The sequence below is a fragment of the Panthera onca genome, chromosome A3 (genome assembly GCF_046562875.1).
Source record: "Panthera onca isolate mPanOnc1 chromosome A3, mPanOnc1 haplotype 2, whole genome shotgun sequence".
NCBI classification, from domain to species: Eukaryota; Metazoa; Chordata; class Mammalia; order Carnivora; family Felidae; genus Panthera; species Panthera onca.
Genome location: NC_138341.1, coordinates 22,538,937 through 22,566,036, shown reverse-complemented (window position 1 = coordinate 22,566,036; position 27,100 = coordinate 22,538,937). Strand labels below are relative to the sequence as shown.

Sequence of the window (27,100 nt, the reverse complement as noted above, 5' to 3'; positions counted from 1 at the left end):
TGTCATAGTTATCATGGGGTTCTCAAGTTTGGAGGAGGGTGGTAGCCCAAAAAAGTCAAAAGCTGCTCCCTTATAGAAATCTTTAGTTCATTTCCGTCTCCAACTTCAGATGTCTGTTCTTACGTTTTCCCCACTAGCTTACCCTAAATGAATTCAGGGGACTGACAATACCTCAAGGTCCTGGTGCATGGCACCTACAGTGGAATTTTCAAAAACTGGGGTCTCTGAACATTTCAGGAGGAGGAGGAAGATGAGGTTGATGTTGATGACAATGACAATGTAATAATAAGTACAGCAACTTACCACGTGTCTGGGGTTTATGAAGTGCCAGGCACTATGCTGAGCACTTTGTACACATTCTCTCATTCAATCCTGACAAAAACTCTGAGGATTATAGATGAAGAAACTGTCACACAGGTTAAGCAACTGACACTGGCTCACATACCAGAGAGTGGCAGTCAGGCTTAATCCCAAATCTGTCTTATTGCAAAGCAGTGCTCTTAGCCAATACCTACCTCTGTATTTCACTAAATACTTAATCTTGATGGGAGGGCCTAGTGGGCCAGGATGAAGGGTAAAGCAACTGTTGAGAACAGAGGTGAAGACTCTGCTTCTGGCTTCATTACATTTATCTCCCGAATGTTGGGAATTTGGGCAAAAGGCAGAATTGAGCTTTGTGTCCTATTGATCTTTGAGATATATTTGTCCTTTGGAACTAAGATGCTGAGTGACCCTTCCAATAAGGTTATAAAAACCAGCCCAAAAGTGTAAACATGCAGAAGTGCTCTGTCACCAAAGTCTGTGAGAAAACCAAGAACTTGACTAGGAAATACCCATCTGTGGAATGGAAAGGAGGGGGAAAAAATCAAAGATACAAATGGAGAAACACACCTTAAATATGGTACCAAGTGGAGAGCTGTGGCCTTCCTTCCTGAGATTAAGGGAGGATAGGAGGCAGACAGTGAATTGGAGAGACTCTAAAAGTCAGTTGGCTGTACATCACACAGGACATATGGAAAGACTAGAGGCTCCGAGTTTAGGGGTAAGGCAGGAATAGGGTAATATGAACAGTACTGAAGGGTCCATTATTTCAACTTCTAATTGTTCTGCATGACCTTGGCATGACAATCATTACACACACTAAAGGAAAACAGTTTGATGATGTGAAAGAAAGGTATTACTAAAGCTTAGCAGCACGGGTACAAATAGACTCCTGGAAGGTTCCTGAAGGGCACTGATAGTAGACAGGTGGTTCTCAACTGGGAATGATTTTGTATCCCCCGCCACCTTTTGCCCAGGGGACACTACAGACATTGTTGGCTGTCAAGATGCGGGGGGGGGGGGGGGGGAGGGGGTGGAGGATACTACTGACATCTTGTGTGTAGAGGTCAGGGATGCTGCTAAACATGTCGAACAGGAAAGTCCCCTACAGAAAAGAACCATCCAGCTCAAAATGTCAACAGTGCCAAAGCTGGGAGACCCTGTAGTAGATGAGAGGGATTACAGCATAGTATCAGACAATCACCACATGTTCAGAAGCCCCACGAAGAATAGCATTTATCACACACAGAACACAGGTTCCACCGAAAAGTATGTAGGTCATCAAATCTCCAGGATATTTATTTCCAATCAGATTCTTTTCAATTTTTTTATGACTTTTAATTTCATAATTAAAATGCCTAAATTCACCCTGAAAAAAATTAAAACACTACCAGGAAGCTAAAGTTCCCTTTGATCTCTACCCTCAATCCTGTTGGAGTCAAACCACCCAGATGTAAATGGCGGTGCCACCACTCACTGGGGAAGTGACTCAGGCAAGTTTCTGGCCCTCTCTGAATTTCAGCCTCATCATCTATAAAATAGGGACAACAGTAATAACCAATTTCGATTAAAGGGTTGTTGTGAGGACTGAATGAGTTAATGGGTAGAGTGTACTTAAAACATGTGACTTAAGTGCTCATCAAGTGTTTGCTATTGCTAGTACCCAGCGTGCGCGCACACACACACTCACACACACACACACACACACACTCTCTCTCTCTCACTCTCTCCCTCTCTCTCTCTCTCAATCTCTCTCTTTCTCTCTCTCTCTCTCCTGTAGAAAATATATACGATGGGGTTGAGGCCTAGCTTTTTATTTTAACATAAAAATGTAGACTTCTGCTCATCTTTCTGATATTTACTCCTTTTCTTCAACTCAGAAACCTTTCCATGGAGAACAGAGAAATTTATCTACTTCTTTATAGCTTCATTCTATGCCAAAGCATTTCAAGTCATATCCCTAGTGAGGATAATTTCAGTCGTTTCTACTATTTGGACTCCCAAAGTTAAATTCTCCACTGACCAGAACCAAACAGGCACAAGTTTATCTGTGTTTTTGAGAAAGAGTATTCCAAGAGTAAATGAACAGCCACTGGTCAATACCCCTAACAGAGTGGAATAATAAAGATCAGTCACCAAAACAAATAATATCCACAAACAAATATTTTGAAGGGTTTCCTTATGGTATGAACAGAAAAATCTAAAATTTAAAAATAATCATATGCTCCATAATATGTTTTTTTTCCAGAGAATCATATATGATATTACAGTTAATGAAAATTTAAAAGCTTTCAAAATAATTTCCTTTGGCTTTAACACACATATTGGATTGATCACGTTAAACTCCAACAAAACTGGGAAAATAGTACTAGGTCAGAGGAGGCAATGAAAACACGGAACTGTTATCACCATTTGGTCATAAACTCCTCTTCTCAGAGAAACATGGCAATAAAAATCTGTTCCAGGATGAAAACTTGGCACAAAACAACCCAATCTTACATCATACTTTTTAAAGGTTGGGGTGGAGTAGGGAAGGGAGGGATTAAAAAGTAGGAGGGGAAAGTTCTTCGCATGTAGGAAAAAAAGAGAGAAAGGCTGTCAGTAAAGTAAGTTTTCCACTGATGCATAACTTCTTCAAATTAATGGTTTGGTTTAGCTAAAATCTGGCAAGGTAGCAGATTTTAGTCTTTTTCAAGAATGGCCTCTATTTTGTTGAAGCTGTCTGTAAAAGATAATGTTCATAGACAGGATGTTCATTCCCTGTTATGGTCCTATTTACAATATTATGTTAACTCATCATTTGTTTTGTTTTTAAACTAAAGGCTTCTCCATTCATTAAAGTCATTAGTGAAAGACAGCGTGTCTGAATTTTAACAAGTACAGAAAAACTCCAACATAATTATGAGCCCTATATTATGAGAATCAAAATCAGACATACCAGGATCAAATTACATGCTCTTTAATACAACTTCACACAGTAAAATCTGACAACATCATTGCTGTTGGACCTTTCCTCCAACAACAGTATAAGGGGTTCCACTTTATATGTGAATTTTATACATTAAGAGCCTTAGTCATTACCTACTTACACCAAACACTTGTAACCAAGAACCAAGCCATTACTTTCGGGACTAAATACGTACCCTTTGTTATGTTGTGGACGTAACAAACCATACACTTTTTTAAGAAGAAAATGAGGCAAGATGATTTCTTTTATAACCCAACTGCCCTATTTCCCTATCTACATCCACACACTGCTCTGAACACTAAGTAGAAGATGTTATTTGAATGTAATGGACCAATTCAGAGATCACTGTGTAGCTAGCATGCTGGTCTGAGAAAAACATGGAACAGCTGAGAGCTGGGAGCCCTAGAAAAAGAAGCGCTGTGAACCATGGGAGCTGCACACCGGCCAAGGCCCAAGCACAAGAGGAGAGCTCCCAAGTGTTGGTTTCAATACCCTGGAGACTTGTTCCTTCTGGAGTTCCTCCATCCCCACCATGAGCTAAACTAAGAAACCCAGGTGTTTGTGTTGGGCAGAGAAGAGCCAGAATGGCAAGGCTCTTGGTGAATCCGTCATTCCACTATGAGACAAAACAATAAGGTTAAAAACTGCTTCCAAACGTAGTAATTATGTTAGCTATTTTGAGAGCAAGAAGTTAAAATGTGCTCTTTAAACAAATATCAATACATATAAACAACAGAATTCGTGGAAAAATGGTCATTTATTAAACATCCCTTATTACTAATGTTCCCAATCTGCTGTCTTCAGGACACTATGATATAACAGCTTTCCTAATTTATTGGATCCCAAGCATCTGAAGACCGAATAAATGTTGTGCGTGTAATATATCATACATATAAGAACAGATACAGGAACGTGTGTATACATATATGCAAACACATACCTACAGCACAGAGAAGCATGTATATGTATCCATTTTTTTCAAATATGTGCACATGCTCTTGTGATTAATAGAATGCGGGTTCATTTAAGAGGTATTTGAATTCATCATTAATTCACAAGAAATACTAAAAAGTATTATTTTTTATCTGTACGGATCTGTGAAACGTTCTTCAATTTACTTTTTGACCATGGTAAAATGTACTCTTTACAATGCACCGTTCTCTAAATTTTGACAAATGTGCAGAGTTGTGTATCCACCACAACTATGATACAGAACAATTCCATCATTCTAAAATAATCCTAAAAAATCCCCTTGTGCTGCCCCCTTGTAGTCAAGCCCTCCTTCCACACTCATAGAAAAGGTTTTCACTAAAAACTGGTCCTCATACTTGAAAGAGATGGGAAGAACTACCCCAGAGCATCGAAGGCCACCTTTTTTTACACATCTGTTTCTACCTCCACCCAGTGTTTGACAAAAATAAGGATTAAAGGGGAAGGAAACTGAAATAACAGGATAGGAGGAAACAGAGACTTAGAGGAGTTCAGACTTCAAGCCAGTATGAAGGAAAAAATGCTAGAACTTGATGACAGACTATAATGGGTGGTATTATATACATATGTTTATGTATGTGTATACATAGATTTTATAATATATATATATATATACACACACACACATACATATATATGCTGGGAGATACAGGAAAAAGCCTTGAGTGAGATAAAGCTGGTAAGTGATCGTTGGTGATCAAAGGGAATGAATTTTTTTTTAAGTGATGAGATCTGATTTATTTAGAAAGCCCACTCTGCCTGCAGTTTGGCAACTAGTTAAGGAGTGGGGGAAAGAGTGGGCGTGGGAGACCAGTTAGAAGAGTATTTCAATAGTCCAGCTGAGAGACAACAGTAGCTCAGATAAGTTATCTCAAAGGGAGAGGTTTACTAAAAACCACAAGAGGTAAAGAACAGGAAAATGCAGTGGAATATTACTGGAATGTCATTCAAAGAACATCTACAATCACAGTCAGTCCTTATAGAAAACTGAAACGATCAAGATATAGTGCAGCATATCTCACAATGTGGCCAACGTGATAACCTAGAGTCCTCCTGCTATAAAACGCTTAAAATGTTGGATAAAGTTGTTAGATACATGGTATACAGGTGGCTATGAGTGTGCTGAGCACTGAGGCTTCTCAGACAGGACAGCATAACGTGCAGTTTTCTTCCCCATCTTGAAAAGTAACACTGAGAGTGTTTAAGCAAGGGACTGACATGGATCCGGCTCTGCTTTCACAAGATTAATGTGGCAAATGGTAAAATACAGACGCTTGAAACAGGGGTAGGGAGAGGGTGAGCAGATGAATGTGAGACACCATGCAGGCAAAATCAACCATCAGTTGTGTACATATGGGCAACAATGGTCAAAGGAAGGTCAAAAACAGTATGCTTAGGTTCCATGGCCAGGAGGCACTACGCTAGTCAAAAATTAATGAAAATAAAGAACACAAGGCAGCGGTAGATTTGGGGGAAGGGGAGATGGGTAGTATTGGATTATAATTTCCTCTATAAATATTAAATCTGTATATTTTTCTGGGGGAAAGGTCCGTGGCTCTCATCAGATTTCCAAAGAGGTCTGTGTCAACCTACTATTCCTTTAAACATAATGTGTCAACTTTGGATATTTTAATTTTTGGCGTTCTGCAGTTTCAGATGATATGACTAGGTGTCAACTTCTTTTTATTTAGTCTGTTTGAGACTTGCTGTATTTCCTCTATCTGAGCATTGGTATCTTCCATCAGTTCTGGAACATTCTAGGACATCTTCTCTTCCATTTTTTAATTTCTCTGCTCCTACCTATAACACAGCCTAATGTTTGTGTTAACTATCACTCTTTCATTGCAGACCTTCCATTGAAGAATATCTTCCTACTTGTGAATAAATACAAATGAACACTGCATAAAATAGCATAGAGCTCTGCTGCCGAAATATAGGGTAAAACTGAAAATCATGAACTTCTCATCTTCACTGCAGAAAAAACACTGCACATAATCCTCGAGATGTTTAGCAGAAAGGTGCTAGGTTGATTTTTTTAAACGGAGACACATTATATCTTATAGTCGAAAGCTAATCAGTATGCTGTAGTCAGGAGAATAGTGCTTGAGAGAAACAAGGCACAGAACTGCCCACAGACACAAAATAAATCCAAGACTAGAGCTTAAGGGTCAAACAAGTTTAAGAAACATGTACCAGTGAAATTTATCACAGACTTATTATATACATCTTCTTTCTAAATGTATATTTTCTGCCTAAAAAGAAAGCTAGATAAAAACATTGATACACCACCAACTCAGGCAGCTGGGGAGGTGGGAGTTCTACACCAGAATGTTTCCAAAAATGTGCTATTTGGGGGCTGATTGATTTTCTCCCCCAACTAAATTCCGTTCTGGTTCTTTTTGGTAATGTTTCAAAGTGCAGGCTGAGCTCTTGATCTTTTGGGAGGCACAGGCAAAACAAAGGGCCAAACTCACTAATGAAAACTTGCTGAACTTACTTTTCAGAATTCCAGCCGAAGTCACGAAGAACCCTTTTGGCCCTGCTCCCAGACTAGTAAAACGAACATCTCAAATCCCTAGAGGCTAAGATAGCTCGTTCCACTAAAACCAAATACACATCTTCTCCTGACAGCTGGTTGTCTTAGCATACTCAGGACTATATATTTATCAAAGGAAAAAAAAAAACTGTAGAAGCACAATATTTATTATAGGATTATCTCAGTGACTCAAGTAAACATGAGTAAGGCTAAATTAAACCATGTTTACTATGATGTTCTATTACTTAAATCCTGACACAAAATCACCCGAAGAGATTTGGGGTCTTATTTATTAAGACAATTGATATATGTTTAAAAAAAAAAAGGCAACTATCTTTTCTTTCAAATCTGTGTTTAGTTACACAATTTTTCTAATTATTCTAAAAAAAATATCTTGAGCACCTAAAACAAAAATTTTCCATCCTGTTATGATGCTGAATTCAGTATTTAATTTAAATAAAATCAAAAATTATTGAATTTGCTCATTGCTCTAAAAACTTTATCTGATTTATCTGAATTTTTAAAAAATTTTTTAATGTGTATTTTTTTTTGAGAGAGAGAGAGAGACAGAACACACGCAGGGAAGGGGCAGAGAGAGAGGGAGACACAGAATCCAAAGCAGGCCCCAGGCTCTGAGCTGTCAGCACAGAGCCTGATGTGGGGCCCAAAACCACGAACCGCAAGATCACAACCCGATCTGAAGTCAGATGCTCAACCGACTGAGCCACCCAGGCCCCCCTGATTTATCTGAATTTAATCCATAATTTCATTAAATCTCACCCATAATTCTAAGTAGTATTATTGTAATTTTCAGCTCTTCCCTACCCTTTCCCTAGGCCCTTTAGCCAAGTTTCAGTTTAGCCCAGCCTTTTTGGATTCCAAGCTATCCAAATGTTCCAAATGACCATGTCTGTGGCCAGGCTCACTGTGGGGTAAAGGCAGGGAAAAAGGAGGCTGGAAAGGCCACAACAGGAGTAGATGACAGGGCACATAAGATCAAAAGCACATTTACCACCTTCAGGACTCAGCTGTTAAGCCACTCCTACGAAATAAATCTCCACCTCTAGGAAACAGGGGTCCATAAGGGAAACAAGCCTGCCGGCTGGGCCACAAGACACATGGCCTTAGGAGACCACTCGCATCTGTAGCACAGGGATCCAACAAGTTCAAAGCCTTCTGACCCGCCAGGGAGTCCAGTCAGAGGGAACTGTGGCTGAGCTCTGGCATGGCCTGAGGGCAGGGCGAGCTTGGCAGAACATGGGCTGTGGTTCACCAGCCCTCAACGGATGGAAGCAGAGATGCAGCCTTAAGGAGCTTACAGTCCAGGGCAACAATATAACAACAGAGGCAAAAACGTAAGAAGGAAAAGTGCAGTCTTGCTGGGGAGGCAGGTGGTGGTGACCTTCGGGACTGAGAAGATATATGACGATAGACAAAACTGTGACAGATTCTACAGGAGAGGAAATAGAATTCAATGATCTCACAGAAGAAGCAGCCCAAGCAAAGGTATGGAAGTGAAATAAGGTGTGTCCACAGGAAATCCCAGAAAACGGTTTGGCTAAACAATAGGATACATACAGAACCCAGATTGGGGCAGAAAGGTCAGCTGGGATGACAACAGAAAATGCTTTGGATGTCAAATTGAGAGACGTGTACTTAATTCAGTTGGTGACAGGGGCCACTGATGGTGATGAGCAAGGAAAGAACATTACATTATCAGAACTTTCTTCAGGAAGACAGTGACAGCTCTGTGCTGGATAAACTAACATAGGAAGAAAGGTTAAAAGGCCATCAGGAGACATAGCAACTGAAGGACTGAACTAGGAAATGCCAGTAGGAATGACAAGAAGGACAGATACAACGGAGAGAGGATTTCCAGTACAAAACAGGGGTTGGCTGATGCCTTTCAGATGCAGCATCTGGGCACCTCAGAAACAGAATGTCCTGAACAGAAGCAGGGCTGTGAGGAAGGAACCTGAGTTCACTGGAGGAATGAGGAGTCTGGCTGCAGACACTTCCAATTTCAGGTGTCAGCTGAACACACAGACAGACATGTCTATCAAGTGGCTGGGAAGGCAAAGCTGCAAGCAGGGAGAAGAGCTGGGATTAGATATGGGGACTGAGGGGGGCGCCCGGGTGGCTCAGTCGGTTAAGCGGCCGACTTCGGCCCAGGTCATGATCTCTCGGTCCGTGAGTTCGAGCCCCGCGTCGGGCTCTGTGCTGACAGCTCAGAGCCTGGAGCCTGTTTCAGATTCTGTGTCTGCCTCTCTCTGACCCTCCCCCATTCATGCTTTGTCTCTCTCTGTCTCAAAAATAAATAAACGTTAAAAAAAAAAAAATTTAAAAAAAAAAAAAAAGAAATGGGGACTGAGGGGAGCCCGGGTGGCTCAGGTGGTTAAGCATCCAACTCTTGATCTCGGCTCAGGTCATGATCTCACAGTTCATGGGATTGAGCCCCACGTTGGGCTCTGCTCTGGCAGCGCGGATCCTGCTCGGGATTCTCTCTCTCCCTCTCTCTCTCTGCTCCTCGCCAGCTTGCGCGCACACTCTCTCTTAAAATAAATAAACTTTAAAAAAAAAAAAAAGAAAGAAACGGGGACTTAGGGGAACATCCACAGAGAGGTAAGGCTCTGGGGATGAAATCACGGGATATAGAGGAATATAATATAGAGGAAAAGAGATGTATTCTGGAACACGTTAGCAATATTATCGTGAGGATCTGATGGGATGGTACAGTGAAAGTGGTTTAAACATTTTAAAGTACTAAACAAATACATTTTTATTATTGTTACAGTAGCATGTGTTTAACCTCTAGAAAAGCCATATTACGTCAGAAGAGCCAGGCTTCCCAAAATCTTCCACAAAGTCCCCTCTCCACCAAGTCCAATGGAAATGTGCCCTCCTCCCGCCTTGGACTCTCACAGTAGTTAAAAAGTCTATTTCTGGTATTTAGACGTTCCAGCAGCATGACCTGGGCACCCCCCCATGTGCCAACACTACGGGAGCTGCTTTCATACACGCCCCCTTGGAGGAGACGAAACAGAAAGTCAGGAGTTACCTGCCTTTGCAGAGGAGGAAATGAGTGAGGCTCAAAAAGGCTAAGTATCTTGAGCCAGGCCACCAGCTAGTAAGTAGAGGAACCGAGAGCTTCTGATGCCAAACATGTTGGAACTTGCCGTATTTGTTCTTATTTCCCTTATAATCTGTAAGCAAACAAAGGGACGAGCCACATCTCACTTATCTTGGTATCCTCTGAAGCACCCAGCCAAGGGCCTGACGCCTGGTCAAGTCCTCACTGTGCTTTCGCGGCCTGAAAGAATGAATGCTTGGATCCTTGCAGGCACACAGGCCTCCCTAATGGGGAGTGTTTGTGGGCTGGTAAGCTTTGAGTACTTACTTCTAAGGCGGACTGTAACTTAACAACAAAAAGTTCTAAAAACAAATTCTGTACTTGTGAAAGATGCCACCTGGTCTGCCTCAGGGGCTGAAATCCTCTTTTTATGCACCGAGTGGGAACAGCACAGGGAGTGACAAGCTGGTTTTCTTCAAACCACTCCCACCAACTGGCTCAAGCCAAAAAATGGGCCCACACCTTTCGGCAAAGAGAATTGGGCAGCCTCTGCCGCCCGTTTAACCCTTGCTGTCGCTGCTGGGAGCCGACAGCGTGAGGAGGAGGGAAAGGTGGAACAGATTGGTGCCACCTCTGAGGATGTAACTTCACACGTCCAGCTTTTCTGCCAGGAAAAAAAGGCAACTGGTTTAGAAAGCGCATTCCTTCCCCTCTCTTCATCTTCAACCAAAGTCTACTTTGTATAACTGACCACTAGCTTTTTTGTTCTGTTTTGTTTAAGGAACAGTACTTAGTGTCTCATTTAACTGATTGGTCTGGGTTCCTGGGAAAACAAATGTATAGATAGAGAGCCTGAAATATGCGTATTTCATAAATGTCCCGTGTGCGAGAAGAACACGAAGTTCTCAGAAGGTTTACTTTTGCAAGCCATATACGTGCGCGGTGGGAGATCAGGAAACAACATATACGTGCGTGGTGGGAGATCAGGAAACAACATACATCTAAACACCATAAAGGCGTGCAGTCATGTTCCAGTGCTGCCAGAAACACCAGACCACTCTTCCAGGCCTTGGGCAAAAAGACAGGCTTCTGAAGCGGGATTGCATTTCAGAGCCTCATTAATTATAATACACTCAGGAAGTTTTCCACCCGATGTCTCTGACAGATGTTCCCTTTTGTGGGGATTGTCTAATGTGGGGACATTTGGGAACCATGTCCCTAGAAATCTTTAGGGTACAGCAAACTGATCCCTTTTCACACATATGAAGACAAGACCCAAAGAGGCCTTTCCCTTTTCTAAGACTAGTTAGTGTAAGCACAGTGTCCCTGCCCATTGCATGCAGGGGCAGAGGGACATCAGCCAAACTGAAAGGCACTATGTCCCAGGCTCAAGGTATCTTTCCAGGCCCATAGAGTGGTGAGAATGCAAGTCTCTTCTTGCCAATTTTTACCTAATGTGGACCAGGCCACTGGTCCTGCCCAGATCCGTGTCTGTCACATGCACTGCATGGGGCCTGGGACTTCCTAGAAAGAACCACAGCAGCAGCCAAAAGGAGTAACAAGCCTCAGCTCAGGGCGAGCGTCTGGCACCGGTTCTGGGCGGGTCCACACGGGATGCTTTCCTCATGACTCCTGAGAGCACTCTCCAAGACCGAGGCCATACTTAATGTTTGGACGGCTCAGAGTTGACAGGATGGTACGAACCATGGAAAACTAACGAGAGCTTCACACAGTATCAAAGACCAGTACCAACCTCTCCTCGTTCAGTTCTTAAAATCTATCCTACGATGCTGGCCTTACTGAAATGACACCACTTCTGTTCTATGTGTACTCTCAACTCTGCAAGAGTTAACCAAAGATATTAAAAACTTCAAGTAACTATGGAAGCCCTCAGAAAGTCATACCACAATTTGACCACTTTCCATTTTAACCTTTTTCTAAAAAACTCATTTTTAAAACTTCTACTCAAGGATGTCAGAACTTTTGGCAGTTTTCAATGGTATTACGAAGGCAGTTCTACTAAGTTAACATGTATCAACTGGAAAAAAATGTAAGAGCTCTCAGTGTAGCATTTTCCATTTTTCTTGTAAGAATTACGTGTTGAGCCTTTAAAATACTGCCAACCAGGCTACTGTTCCCCATGTGCCACCTTTCTGTAAAACATTAATGAAACGAAAAGACTTGTTCCTGCCCTTGAGTAACTTGCAGTTCAGCAACAGATGGGAAAACAAATACACATCACTAACTAAATCTGTGTTGAGCAGATTCTAATGGGTATAAATTCAGTATTCTAAGAGTTCAGGGAATGGCCAGAGAAGGCAGCCCAATGGTGCTCAGGAAAAATGGTACAGACGGCATTTGGAGAGGTCTATTTCAACAGAAAAAGGGTGTTAGAGAAGACACTGTACATGGAGGTAATAGCTTTAGCAAAGGCACATGGCTGGGAGTGCACAGTAAGCTAAGAGAAGTTCAAGTGAGGGGCACCTGGGTGGCTCAGTCAGTTGAGCGTCTGACTCTCGATTTCGGCTGATGTCATGATCTCACAGTTCTGTGAGTTCGAGCCCACATCGGGCTGTGCACTGATGGTGCAGAGCCTCCTTGGGATTCTCTCTCTCTCTCCCTCTCTCTCTGCCCCTCCCCCACTCACACATGCAGAAAGCTAGATTTTAGAGGAATTAACTTTTAAAATATAACCTTCACTGATAATTCATCACATCATATCTTAGATTTTAGAGGGAGAAATATTTTATTAGCAAGTTTATTTGCAAACGGGTACAGTAACTTAAAAGAAAAGTAATGTAGGTGTTGGGAAAATCATTCTTCTGAGCTGGCAAATTCCTGTCTGCAGCTTAACTGATAGATTCTTATTACCTACATCTTGCGATTGTTTCATTGAGATCTCTCTTTTCTCATCACCAAAATACCTTCTGAATTTAACTTAGCATGTACATACAGAGTGACTACTTTATAGCTGGTATCTGCTCATTTATTACCCATCCTCTCCTTTTCGGCCCCAACTTGTCCTAACCACGCACTCTCACTCACTCATTCTTCTCTTGTGAACTGTATTGATAATCATAATAACATTAATAGCTCCCACTTGCTATAGTGCCAGGCACTGCAATTAATGCCTTAAGAACAGCGTTTAATATAATCCTCAAAATATCACTCTGAAATAGGTATCGCCATCCCTATATTGAGGCAAGTTCAAAGGTGCGAAATATTCTGCCAACTGGTAAGTGGCAGGACCTGGGTTTAAAGCAGGTATGCTTGACTCGTGAGCCCTTGCCTATTGGCAGTTCACTGTACTGCCTCCAACATTCTTTGGCCTCTTACCAACGTGGGTTAGTATTTTCTATTACAAGTTAAAACATTCAGTGAACACCTGCTACTGTAAAATCCTGTCTTAGGTGCTCTCAGTGGTATATAAATAAATGAGAGCATGCCTGATGCTCACAGTCATCCGTATTTGAGTAGAAACACCTGTATCTTGTATCAGTGTGTAAGATAGGATGGCCATGATTCATGAAGTAAAGCAACGAGGACCAGAGGGGTAAAAATGACTCAGTATATGAAAGCTGGATGGCGACCACATCTCACAGACAGAAATCTGCCAACCCTGACTGACTTTTAATAATACATTTCAATCAGAGTCTGTTAAAAACTCTCTCTGCTGATGAGAAATCTATCCTGTTAGAAGTTTCCAACCAGATCTGCTTACAATCTATTTTCAATGAGCCTCAGCTTCCTTTGAAGTAGAATAAGCTTCTGAAGCATGTGAGCCAACAATAAGCACATTGTGAGGCCAGTCCTTGTAAAATTCATTCCCGACGAGTAAAGTTACTTAGTTAAAACACAAATGTGCTATCAAACTACTTGTACCACAGAGCCTGAAAGTTGTGTAAAATGACACAGCGCTATTTAGACACAGAAAAGTAATTCAAACGTGTCATCTTCTTAAGCTATCTGCTTTTAGTATTACCTTTATTAACTTCTGAATATGTTTTTGCTTAATATTTTCAGGAGACGAGTTACATTTTTACAAATAACTATATTAGTTACAAAAACGTAAGAAACTGGATAGGATGCTGTTCAGTAGTCCTCTTTAGGCTATAACCATATGTACCCAGGGAACATTTGGAAGGAGTCGCAATTTCGGATTCAGCCTGCCTACTCATCTCTCTCTACAAAGGTACAGTATTCATATCACAAGTTGCACAACTAAGACTCATCCAAAGATTGCAGTGGCAGATACTGACTACATTTACTCTGCAATCTAACCTCCTGATACGAGTCATGTTTAAGGAAACAGAAGTCAGTAACGAGAAATCATTTTAAGAGTTCCAAAGGGGCAAAAGAATTAGCGAGACATGCTTGGCTAACAGGGAGAAACACCAGGCTGCAGAAAATTCATGACATTGATACTTACTGTTCAATTCGGGGTGACAAGTACAGCTTGGGATACACCTGAGTGGCTTCAGTGTCCTCAAAACTGACAGAAAGGAGGGCCACATCTTCTCCAGGGTCTTCGTTTACATCCTTGAGTAGGGAGTGAAAAACACGATGTCATCAGTGCCTACTCTTGGAACATCTTCCTGGTGCTGAGCTCACAGTCCACTGGCATTGAGGCCACAGCATGTGGGTTACCTGGATTCGGATTAAGCAGCTTTGTACATCCTTCACCATGTGCCAGCCACTCCCCTAGAGTGATGGCTCTCAACCTTTCTGATCAAAGCCCACCATGGTGAGGAAAAGACTCCCACCTTCTCATTTGTTCCCACATTCCAAGAGGGGAAAAGTGAATCTGGTGATAACCAAGAATTAGTCAAAAACATAGCTAAAAAGTCACAGTAAACATTTTGCTAAAAATATGTGTAACAGCTCATAATTCCTACAATACATGTAGATGGCTTGTAATTTTCTTTTTATAGGAAAAACAGGAGTTATGAACATGATTTATATCATAAGACCACAACAAAATCTTAAAATGCCCAGTAATTTTATTGTATATACCTTGGTAGTATGTTGTAAGTTATTTAAATAGCAAAAGTTCCCAAGAAACACATCACTATGAACTGTGCCACCGTACAAGCAAATGGCAGGGGGTTACATACGCATCTCCTTTGCAAAACGATTATGGATGATTCATACATGAACCACGAGACTCGCATATTTTAAAAGCCTGGTTATAAGACTAATATAAGACAAAAACACTGTTGATCCAAATATGCACCAAGAAACACTGAGAGGTTAACAACCCACAATAAACAAAACTGATAATGATAAAGCTAAACTTCCTGTAATTTATAATCAAAAAGCAAGAATAGTGATAATTGAATGTCATAACCAACTCAATCCAACACTGATGAAGTGTCCTGACTCAAAACTGTGGGTTTTACAGATTTGCGATTATTGCCAAGCACCAAGTGTTTGCCAGACTTCTGAATAAACTACTGAATTAGAATAAATTCTAGTAGCATGCTGGTTTTACTTTGTGAATATCAGATTTTAGTAACCCTTGACAATTTTACTTTTGGTTGGTATTGGCTCTAAGTCAAATACAAATTTTTTAAAAACTTAATAGGATTGCACATCTTTCACCCGTAAGGACTGGTAAGAACTGGCCTGTATTTCTGGATTGGTTCAAGGTCCTCTGGAGGGCTCAGCAGCCATCTTAGGAGGGTCCCAATCTAGACTTTAAGAATTACTGCCCATGAGCATTGAGAACCTCAGATATGATGTCCTTCCTTCGGTCCTAAACTAACCTTACCCCTTCCTTTCCTGCATCGTGGGGAGCTGGTCATCACACCCAGCCAGCTCAGCTCTGACATCATCCTTGCTCTGCCTTTTATTGTGCCTACAGTATGCACGTGAGGCAGGGATACAAAGGGACAAGAACCAGAAGTCTCTCCCATTTAGAATAAGAATTTTAAAAAAGAAAGAAAAGAACCGTGCTGGTCTCTACACAACCCCTTGCATTCTCTCCTCTCTCTCCTCTCTCCTCTCCATCACAGACTGCTTGAAGGAGTGGTCTGCACTCCTGGTCTCTACTCCCTTCCCTCCCACTCACCCTTAGCACTTGAGATTAACCTTCTGACCTCCCCCCACCCCCCAGCCCATCAAGACTGCCCCCACCAAGGCATCCACGAAACACAGCAAATGCTTCTCTGTCCTTATCTTACTTGATCTCCAAACAGTATTTGACATGGATGATGTCTTTTCCTCTGGAAATACTCAGTTTCTTACTTGTAAGAAACTATACTCTCCTGATTTTCTATCTCTGTGACACGCCCCCCTCCCTTTTCATTCTTTTTTTTTTTCTTTCCTCTTTTACTTCCCAGTTGTTTTTTGGTTTTACATTACAAAATTTAGGCTTGTTGTAACAACTCAAGCCATACAGAAGTTTAGAAAGAAGAAAGCTCTCCTACCCTCCCTTTTAAAGGTGACCAATACTAGCTGTGTATGTGGCCTCAAACAGCTTTCTCTAGGCGCACAAAAACTTACACACATACATACACGTGCAAATAAATAGCTCTTTAACCTTCTGTTTTGTTTTCCTTAATGGAATTGTATTACACATATCACTCTACCAACTGCTTCCTAAATAGCCACATAATATTCCATGGCATGGATTTCGTTCTTTTTTTTTAACCATTCCCCTAGCAACAGACATTCAGGTTCTTAGCCATTTGACAGTGTTACAATAAATATCCTCGGATAAACATATGTATATTCTTTTCCAGTGGGACATATATTTCTGAATTAAGAACTAAAACCGAGCTTGTTGGATCAAAGGTTATGAACATTTTACAGTTTAACAGCGTAGGGTTATTTTTCTAAAAACTGTACAGCAATTTACATTTGGACCAGGAATTTGCATCAGCATGAGACAGAGGAGAACCTGTTTCTGCTCATCCTGAATAACCTGATAATACCAGCTGTTGTCACTCTTCAATTTAATGTCGGCGGTCTGACTGCCAGAAAATGGTGGCTCAGCTGAGATTCAACGACTAAAGATGAGCAACTCTTTACTTGCTTACTGGTCATTTCTTCTGTAACTTTTCTGATCAAATCCTTTGCCCATTTTGCTTAAAGACTCTTGGACTTTTCTTGTTATTGGTGTTTGTTAGGTCCGTTAACCCTTGTCTATCACATGTGTTATAAATATTTTCTCTCAGCCCAGCTTTTGACATTTTACTTTGGGGACTCACAACAGCACAGAAAATATAGCTTTCTTTTTTTTAAATTTTTTTCTTTAATGTTTATTATTTTTGAGACAGAGAGAGAGAGACAGCATGAGCGGGGTAGGGGCAGAGAGAGAGGGGGAGACACAGAATCTGAAGCAGGTTCCAGGCTCCAAGCTGTCAGCACGAGCCCGACACGGGGCTCAAACTCACGGACTGTGAGATTGTGACCTAAGCTGAAGTCAGATGCTTAACTGACTAAGCCACGCAGGCGCCCCTGAGAAAACTGAGCTTTCTACAGAGTTAAATCTGGTCAGTAACTCTGAGGTTATATAACTATTTCCCTAGCATTTCATCTAACATTGTATTTTTACATGTAGCTTTGTAATACCTCTGGAAGGTAGTTTTAGGTAGTATGACTTAGGAAGTATGTAAGAGGAGGACCTTAGCACAGTGCCTAGAACATAGAAATCACTCGATGTTTGCTAAATGAGTACAGCAGTAAACAAATTAATGTTAACTTCTAACCTTTATTCTCCACACCTAGCGGTTTTCAGAAACCAGCTTTACAAACGTTTCACCAGTGATATCTGGAAACTCAGTACTGACTCCCTGCTCCTGTCCCCCGTAATATACCGAGGTCCCTAGAACTAGTAGCTTCAAAAGGAAAACCAAGATTGGGAATCTGAAATTATCTATCATTACTTACTCTTTTACAGATGGTAAAGTATTCAACCTTGAATAGTCCTTTCTGTAAAATGAGGATGGAAATTTTAAAAAATACAGTCGCAACAAACAGAAACTATGTAATTATATAATACAACCCTAAAACTCATAAAACATCTAACACTAAAGTTGAAGCTGAAAAAATTCACATTCAGAGAGACGTTCATTTTATGATCTAAGTATATGAGTAGTTCTCTTTAGAGTTAGATTGTTCACCTCAAAGTAAGATGATAAAAAAAGAACTAACATTGATTGTCAGATATCTTCCCTCAGTGACTGCATTTCCCTGTTAAAGGTCAAGGCTCTAACTACAAGTCACAAAACCTGGTTAAAAAACAAAACAAAACAAAACAAGACACTGCAAAAAACTAGGGACAACTGAAAACCTTTTTAATTAGCAGCTTCACTCCATACACCTATGGATAATTTATAATTATTTCTCTTTCCTACTCTCTAACTTCTCATTTCACTGCTCTATTTAAGCGAAAAACAAAAATGCTCGGAGACAGTCCTCTAAACAAATGGAATGACCCCGGTTTATATAATCAACATTTATCATCTGGCATCCTGCAAAGAGTACATGAAACTGTAGTCTGAATAGGAAAATAGTTGTTTCCAGGAGTTCCTTTTATGGACTACTTTTAATACAATTTACTTGCCTTGGTGTGGCACATGAGTTTCCCCTGAATTGGTATTTGATTCCTAATGGATATCTAAGTTTGACTTGGAGTGCTTAAATAAGCCCAAAGAGTTCCAAAAATACAAATCCACACAGTACTGTTTCTAGTTTCTGCAACTCTAACAGGCTTGTACATGTGTTCCTTCCCATCTGGGGAATTAGAAAAGAAGCTCTTGTACTGTGGTTCTTAGAAGCTAACATTACAGATGATTATTGTAACCACTAATGGCAACATTTGGAAAGCAGGGGGAGGTTAGAGTGTAGTAAGGGACATTTAAAAATGCACAAGTATACACTTTCAGGGCTTTCTGTCTGTACCATCTGAATCTGCAGCAGGCTAAAATGGGGGGAAAGATGTCAAATCTGCTGAAGCAAAAAAGAGAATTGCCTCCTACCTTTTATAAAAGCGTGTCAGGCGCTGACATACATATGGCGAGGCAATAATGGCCATGCTATTTTGCTGAGATTTAGCAATAGATTTGGCTCAACATTTGGCTATAGAACAGAAAGGGGTTCTTATGGCTTATAGTGAATATTCACTAGGTAGTGAGTTCCTCGCAGGCTGGGAGCTCTTCCTATTTGTTTTTATATACCCGATGTTGGAAGCTGCACATACATGGCAAACTGGTTAGAAAAAAAACTGAGTTAATGCAGGAAAGACTATAAGAATGAATAAGTAAATGACGGAGTTAAACAGAAAGTACTTTTAGTTAGACTCTCAATATTTATCTCACTTTTCCGTAAATCTATGACTACTTAAGATTTTGGTAAAGAAAACTCAAATCTGAACCATACATAAGCAAAAGATGCACCTACTAATAAGAGTTAACATTTTGTTTAGGTCATGATGATTTTTTCATATAACTGTTCTCAACTGGGGCTCTTTGCAAATATCAGAAGGGGGAAGAAAAAAAAAAACAATTCACCTTGGAAATGAAAGTAAACACAAGCACAATTTGTCATTATCCGGTACCCCTTTGATGCACTAATTTCCAAGTGAATCTAGCAGCCATGAAACAAGCCCCTGTATGTTGAAGGTCAGTATAGGTACAACCTACCAATTAACTATTGCTGATAGACATTAGCCGAACAGTAAATATTATAAACTATACGTCACATAGGAAGACTGTAAAAAAGCCACTGCATTTCTCAATTCAAAAAGGCATAAAGCAAAGCTGTAACTATTACTAGCAAAACCAGTTTGCAGTCATAAGGACTATAAATAAGCCATTATACAGCATGTCAAAACCCAGATAAGAACCATTTTGAGTTAAGTTTATTTCTTTTCAGCTTATTTCTTTTTAAGAGAGAGAGAGCACAACCAGGGGAGAGGCAGAAAGTGAAGGGAAGAGAGAGAATCCCAAGCAGAGTCTTAGTGTTACCAGAGTGAGGAAGCCAAGCCAAATAGATGAGGAAGAGGAAGACGTGGGGCCATGTCTGCCCCTTTTGCCTTTTGTGTATCTCCCGACCCTGAGCCTCCTCCTTTCCAGATGGCAGGGGGTGCAGAACCCACGTAGAGGTTCTGAGAGCCTCTCCACCAAATACTGAGTTCCTGGCTAAAAACTCCCTTGATATTTTGATATTTCTGATGAAGGTAGCACTTAAGAGAGTTATTTCTGATTTGGTTTCTCCAAATGGAAATGGGAGTAAAAAGACTCTCCCTGCGTAGTCCAGTCAAACTGGGCCACTTCCCATATATTTTGCCAGATCTTTAATTAAACCTTTTTTTTTTTATGTTTATTTATTCATTTTGAGAGACAGAGAGAGCACGCACACACGCAAACAGGAGAGGGGCAGAGAGAATCCCAAGCAGGCTCCATGTGGTCAGCGTGGAGCCCATTGTGGGGCTCGAGCTTAACAAACGGTGAGATGGTGACCTGAGCCAAAATCAAGAGTTGGCTGCTTAACTGACTGAGCCGCCCAGGCACTCCTATTTTACCAGATCTTGACTGACACTTTGACATTAGCCATTCCTTTACGGAAAAGCTCTTTCTCTCCTTTTAATTGACACAGTTTTAATTTAACTCTCATTGTAAATTCACTTGCTCCATTAAGAATCCTTTCAATAGCAATGTAATCTATGTCTGCCCTTGGCAATTTCACCAGGTTGCTTCATGAACTTCCCATGTGATTTAAGCCATATGTAGTTTATATTGCAAATAGATTGTGAATTTCCTGAGGGCAGGGTAGAGATCTCCTACTTCCTATTATGCATAATATTAAGACCTGATATTTATTCATTGATTACTCATTTTGTTTAGTACTTTATATGCATGACCTCACATAATCATCATACCAACCTTGAAAGGTAGGTACTACACTATATATTTGCAAATAAAGAAACTGGGACTGAGGAAGATTAAATGGAGAAGATGAGTTTTGAACCCGTGTTTATTGACTTAAAACCTGGACTCTTAATCACAATGCTACACCCCCTGGCATGTTGCTGGGCACAAAGAATGGACTTGTATCAATGCCCAGAGAAAGGTATGAAAAACTTGAAAATCTATATGCAGAAAAGATATCAGAGATTCACTAAACACTTGTTCTCTATTTAGTGTCTAAATCCTGTATGTTCCAAAAGACCATGAGCATCTCAAGGAACCATTACGCCTTTTTTACCCAAATAGACTACCCCACCTACACCAGGCACAAAATGGGTATTCAAAACAAACTAAGAAAGGGGAACCTGGGTGGCTCAGCTGGTTAAGTGTCCCACTCTTGATTTCAGCTCAGGTCATGATCTCACAGTTCACGGGATCAAGCCCCACATCAGGCTCTGCACTGACAGCGAGGATTCTCTCATTCCTTCTCTCTGCCCCTTCCCTGCTCACGCACTCTCTCCCTCTTTCAAAATAAATAAACACTTAAAAAATTTAAGGAGTATATGCTTTATGTGTTTTAATGTTTACTTTTAAAAACTATGGAGCAAGACATTAAAATCCTTAAGAGGATAAAAACTAAAAGCTATAAAGGTCACTATGCCAAATAAAATGTATTCATTTGACATCTTTGCACAGACCCGGTTAAGAAGGAAGGATGCCTTCTCTAAGAACACAGATGAGGCCTGTGGATTTCTAGGCCATAATATCAACCTTCCTTCAATTATGTATGGTTAGGCACATTCTATGATTAACTAACTATACTTGGTGAAAATAGGAAGAGCTGATTGTCAGGTCAGGAAAGGAAAACTGCAATGTTCTGGAAATAGCCAGCTTGTAGAGGGTGAGCCCAGGACACCAGGACAGAGCTGCTGTCACCTACCCATGTTTTCTAAAAGTGACATCTTGAGTTCATTACTACTAGATGTCATGATACAGTATGGGGTTAGGGTTTTCTTTTTTTTTTTTAAATTTATATCTTGCTTATTATTTTCATAAACAAAGACCATTTCACTGCTCTCATTTATGCAGGAATCTGCTTGCAAAGCTGTACTTACCCTTAATATGTTGGTTATAGCTTCTGTTTATAAAGCTAAGTTGAAACACATGTTGTACAAATAAACTTTGGGAGAAAAAAGTCCTGACTCTTTTAAAAGAATAATGATCAAGATTTCACTGCTCAAGTACCATCCCATCAGTTACTATACCTAACAGATACAGCCTTGAGATCCACCAACTTTCTCTGAATAGCCACAGTGTCACTCTAAAAGGTGTGTGAAATAAAGCCTTTTCTCCAGAATAGGCCACAGAGGTGGAGGAGAGCCTCTGCAGGACAGCCAGGGTCCTCACTTGAAGCAAACGATGTTTCCTTGCTTCCGCCTCCTTCTCTCCCCACCAACATTTTCAGAGAAAGAATCTGGAGTATGGGATTTCCTCTGCTGTCCTCACAACTGTATTCTTAATGAGTCCAATAAGAAGCTGAGCTCATTTAAATAAACATCCATTTTTGCAACTATTTTACAAATCATACTGAACCACATATTCAAACATCCCCTGAGTTGTGATTTTGCACACACCTGCTGATATAAACCTTGTGCCAGACTTTTATCCAAGAGCCCAAGAAAACAAGTTAAAAATAATAGTGAGTTTTACTAAAGCACGTGTGGAACAAATATGAACACCACATCCCCTGTATGTCTCCATACCTTAAGGAAAAGGTAGATACAGCTTTTACATAGTTTACATAGCTCTTTCTTTTTTTAATTTTTTTTAATGTTTCTTTATTTTTGACACAGACACATCATGAGCAGGGGAGGGGCAGAGACAGAGGGAGACACAGAATCCGAAGCAAGCTCCAGGTTCTGAGCTGTCAGCACAGAGCCTGACGTGGGGCTCGAACTCATAGACCGCAAGATCATGACCTGAGCCGAAGTCGGACGCTCATCCGACTGAGCCACCCAGGCGCCCCTAGATAGCTCTTTCTAAGAGAGAGAAGCACAGATTTAAAGTGGTAGCTGATACAGCAAACATCCACAATAATGCTCGGTTGGCACCGTCTCTTCTCCTGGGAAGACCCTCTCTCTTCTAGAACCAACCCTTAGTGCTCCTGACCAAGCAGCCTGTTCCTACCCCCAGAACAGCTGATGGGTCCAGGGAGGGGCTAGTTCTTGTCTCCAGAGTTGTAAGCCTGGGGGACACCTGCGTGGCTCGGTCGGTTAAGCATCTGACTCTTGATTTAGGCTCAGGTCATGATCCCATGGTTCATGGAATCAAGCCCTGCGTTGGGATTCTCTCCCTCTCTCTGCCACCCCCCTGAGCTCACTTTCTTTCTTTCTCTCTCGGTCTCTCTCTCTCTAAAAACTAAATAAATAAAATTTTAAAAAAAATTGTGAACTTGGGAGCCAAGTGCAGGCCAGTCCCTCTGCAGAGGCAAAAGAAGCTGTCAGCAGTCATGTTCCCTGTACGCGGACAAGGCGAGGCTGCAGGGTGAGAGAAGAAAGCCAACGTGTGGAGAGAAGTAGGGACGAACGACAAGAGAGTCTGGGCATGGTATTCACACCCCTAGGTCCCAGGCTCTTGGTCCAGCTGTGTCCTGCTCTACTGTGCTTTGGCTACTCAACTTTCTTCCAGCTTTGGAAAGCTAACAAAATTGCCTGATCTCCTTAAGCCGGTTTGAAGTGGCTTTCCTTGACTTATAACTAACATTTTCTCTTGTCAATTATGAAGCTAATATAGATGATAACCACGGGCAAATCAATAGCTACAGAATTAAGTGCTAAAAGGAGACTCTCATCCCTGGCTTATTGGAATGCTTGTTACATACCTTGGAATGCCAGGCCCTAATCAGAACCCCTTTAGGACAAAGCCTCTTAGGACAAAGCTGAGTGGCATGCCTCCATACATGCCGGAAGAAGGCTCTGCTACAGCAGTCTGCCAGCTGCACCAGACTCTTGTTGCAGTGAGGCTACTTCTCCGGATTTAACGCTTCCCATCCTGGTGGACTTGAAACAGTCCCGTTAACCCATCCTGGGTCATGCACTCCCTGCTCTACAGACCCCTGGACCTCACCAGTGAACAGAAGGCACTGGAGGTGCCAATTCTAAAGGCGGAAAATCCACAGCGGCCTGCCATTTGAATACATGGAACGCTTTGCAAGTGTGGCAGGCAACTGAACTACATAAAAATGGTGACTGTTTTTAGCAATAGAAATAACAATTTTTTTGCAATGAGTTTACATGTTTTTGTTTTCTCCGTACGATATGCTAAATGTAGGCATTATGGAAAGCAACAGGTTTGCACAGCTTTGGCAAGTATATGTGGAAGTGCCACGCACAGACGGAGGCGTGAGGAAGGTGCTCAATAAATGTTACTTGCACTTTCCTTACTCCTTCCAGACTCTTGGCCTGATGTCATTTCCATTACCATTACCATTACCATGCTATTCTTCCTACTATTAAAGCTACACCCTGCCCCTTCCTCTCCAAGTTGCTTTGAGTTATAGGGTTTAGAGATTCTTCCCAGGTGGTTCTGCATACGAGACAGAAGGAAAAGACACCCTAGACGTGCATAACACCTTTGCACCCACCCACCCAGCAAGTCACTTGGCTCAAACTGCCTGGTGCCCATGGCAACTAGGCAAGTGGTTACTTCCAAGTTCTTTCAGCCACCTGGGACCACACCCTCATTAACTGAAGACAATCACAAACCACAGGTGTTAAAACAGAGAATGGAGCCTACTGGCGAAGTAATCAGAGATCTTCTGATGTGCATATTGGTGTTATCCACAGAATCTAAAGGGCAGAGGAGCTCTGTAAAACACTTGGGAAAAGTCTGGATCCCTACCCCTCTAGAACTGGCCAGAGGAAAGGTTCAGGGAGGAAGCAGAGCTCTGAGAAGCAGAGTTAAATAGCACCTTCTCCCAGCCTCGAAAGCCGGCTCATGTCTACAGTGGCCTGGCATTCAAGCCCCTCCAAGCTATCTTCCCCCATCCCTGCTGATACACCCTAACTGCAGCGGGTGCCCATACTCCATCCTGTCTCTCCATCCTGTCTCTACTCTGCCTCTTGATCCTGGATGCCTTTTTCTTTTTTTTTTTTTTTTTTTTTATTTATTTTTGGGACAGAGAGAGACAGAGCATGAACGGGGGAGGGGCAGAGAGAGAGGGAGACACAGAATCGGAAACAGGCTCCAGGCTCCGAGCCATCAACCCAGAGCCTGACGCGGGGCTCGAACTCACGGACCGCGAGATCGTGACCTGGCTGAAGTCGGACGCTTAACCGACTGCGCCACCCAGGCGCCCCCTGGATGCCTTTTTCTAACTCCCAACTTTTCCAACTCTACCTACTCCTTAAAGTCCCATTGGAATGCCATATCCTGCCCTGAGATGTCCTTAATCCCACCCTCCGATGTAATGGATTCTCCTCTGAAATCCTACAGGTCTTTAAGCTACCCCCTTTATATGGTAACTGTTTCTTTTGTATTTTAAAGTTATATACATAAGTGCTGTTATTTAACTGATTGAGTTCTTTAAGAGCAATGACTGTGCCATTCCTTTTTGTATTCCCAGTGCCTAGTACAGTGCGTACCACAAAAACAGGCACCCAATAAATATCTGATGAACAAATGAATACATATATGAAAGAATAACTGCGTATGCGTGCCACTGATCCAAACATGGGTTCCCAAGTAGATTTCCCTAGTCAAAAAGCCTATGTAGATAATTATTAACTTGACTTTCCAATATTCATCAGTGGAAGTACGTTTGGGCAGAATGAGCCGTTAACTGCTGAGTTCAGGACCACCTCAGGAATAAGAGGAAAATTCAAGTTCAAATACTAAGCAGAGAGATCAAACTCTACAGAACAGAGAAGGCAAGAAAAATATTTTTGTCATTTCTAATTAATTTCCAAACAATATACCGTGTGCTGTCACTAAGCCAACACTCATTTGTGATGTACTTAGCATGTGCAAGACACTTTGGTAAACACAATAAGGGGGGGGGCAGGAATTGCAAGAATCAGTCCTCCACTCAAAGAGGCAGATGTAAACACACAAAGGTAAGAAAAGGTTTTTCCTTCTCCTTCAATAAGAGATCCTATGAGGTAGTGCGTGACTAATCCTCAAAAGCCCTATAAGGAAAGGCAGAAAAACTCATCAGTTGTTTCTATGTATCGAGAATGACTCCTTCCTTCCTGGCATTAGGCTTTTACAAGAGAGGAGATACGGAAAGCAGGAAAGTAATGGGTACACCAACAGGAAAAAGGCAAAACTTCTAAAAGTGGCTCAGTGGTAACTTTCCCAGCCTGCAGCTTTGGATGTTTTTCAACAAAGACAGTTCTCCCTCTCCCGTATTTCCAACTACCTAGTTCAAAATGCATAGGGACGGAGGGCCAGTACCACACCGGACATGCAGATGAGGCATAACATTTGTGAACAGCAGGCAGCTGAAGCCTGAATGAAGGGAGCCTTGCTACTCAGGCCAAGGACATCAGCTTCACCTAGGGGATACTTAAATTCCTAGGTGATTTCTATGCAGTTTGAGTTTAAGAAGCACTGGCTAAGGGAACTGGCACTTAAGGAAAAGAAAATGCATCAGAAGATGAAGGAAGAACAGAAAAGCAATGCAGAGAGAGCCATCCTGTGATTAAACAGGAGGAGAGCACACCCTGTGATGTTTCCGCTGGACAAGGAGAGTGGAAGGTCTCTCAGACGAAGTTTAGGACTTAAAAAAAGTATCTAGACATATTCCAAAAACCCAGGGCTAAATGGAACAATGAATGATAGAGGAAGCTGAAAAGTACAAAGATTCTTCTAACTGGCCACATCCATACTGGCCACACATGCAGGAGAGAGCCGGCACTGCTGAGCCTGGTCCCTTTGGGGCAATGATTATGGCGAAATGTGCTTAGGTATGATGATATGGGTGGACGGTAAACAAATCAGAAACCATTAAAGGTAAAAAGCCCCTTAGAGATACGTTCCAGCGGTCGTTACCCTGTGTTCTCGGAAGAACGAGAGATCGTGTGTACCTTAAGACTCTGTCTGAAGAGCAGCTACTAATTCTCTGTTTTGTATACTGGGCAGTGGGAGGAAGACTGCATTTGTAACAATGTTTCCAACATATTAAAAATGTAACCTTTGATTTCAACACCCACACCTCACAGATTTACAAATGGAGAAACTGAGATAAGGGAAGTGATTTGTCTAATGTGCAGAGCTAATTAGTCACAGGGCTGAAACCAAAA

The 27,100-nt window shown here is 41.5% G+C and overlaps 1 protein-coding gene across 7 annotated transcripts in view; it reads right to left on the bottom strand.

Moving 5' to 3' along the window:
* BABAM2 (BRISC and BRCA1 A complex member 2) overlaps positions 1-27,100 on the bottom strand; it is a 399,928-nt gene that overhangs the window by 165,342 nt on the left and 207,486 nt on the right. For all 7 annotated transcript variants that reach the window (XR_013554787.2, XR_013554788.2, XM_060651493.3 and 4 more), the window contains exon 7: positions 14,315-14,424. Coding sequence is in view for 5 of the 7 variants with exons in the window: in XM_060651493.3 (XP_060507476.2) it covers positions 14,315-14,424 (110 nt within the window). In the remaining 2 variants the exon portion in view is untranslated. The remainder of the gene's footprint in view (positions 1-14,314; positions 14,425-27,100) is intronic.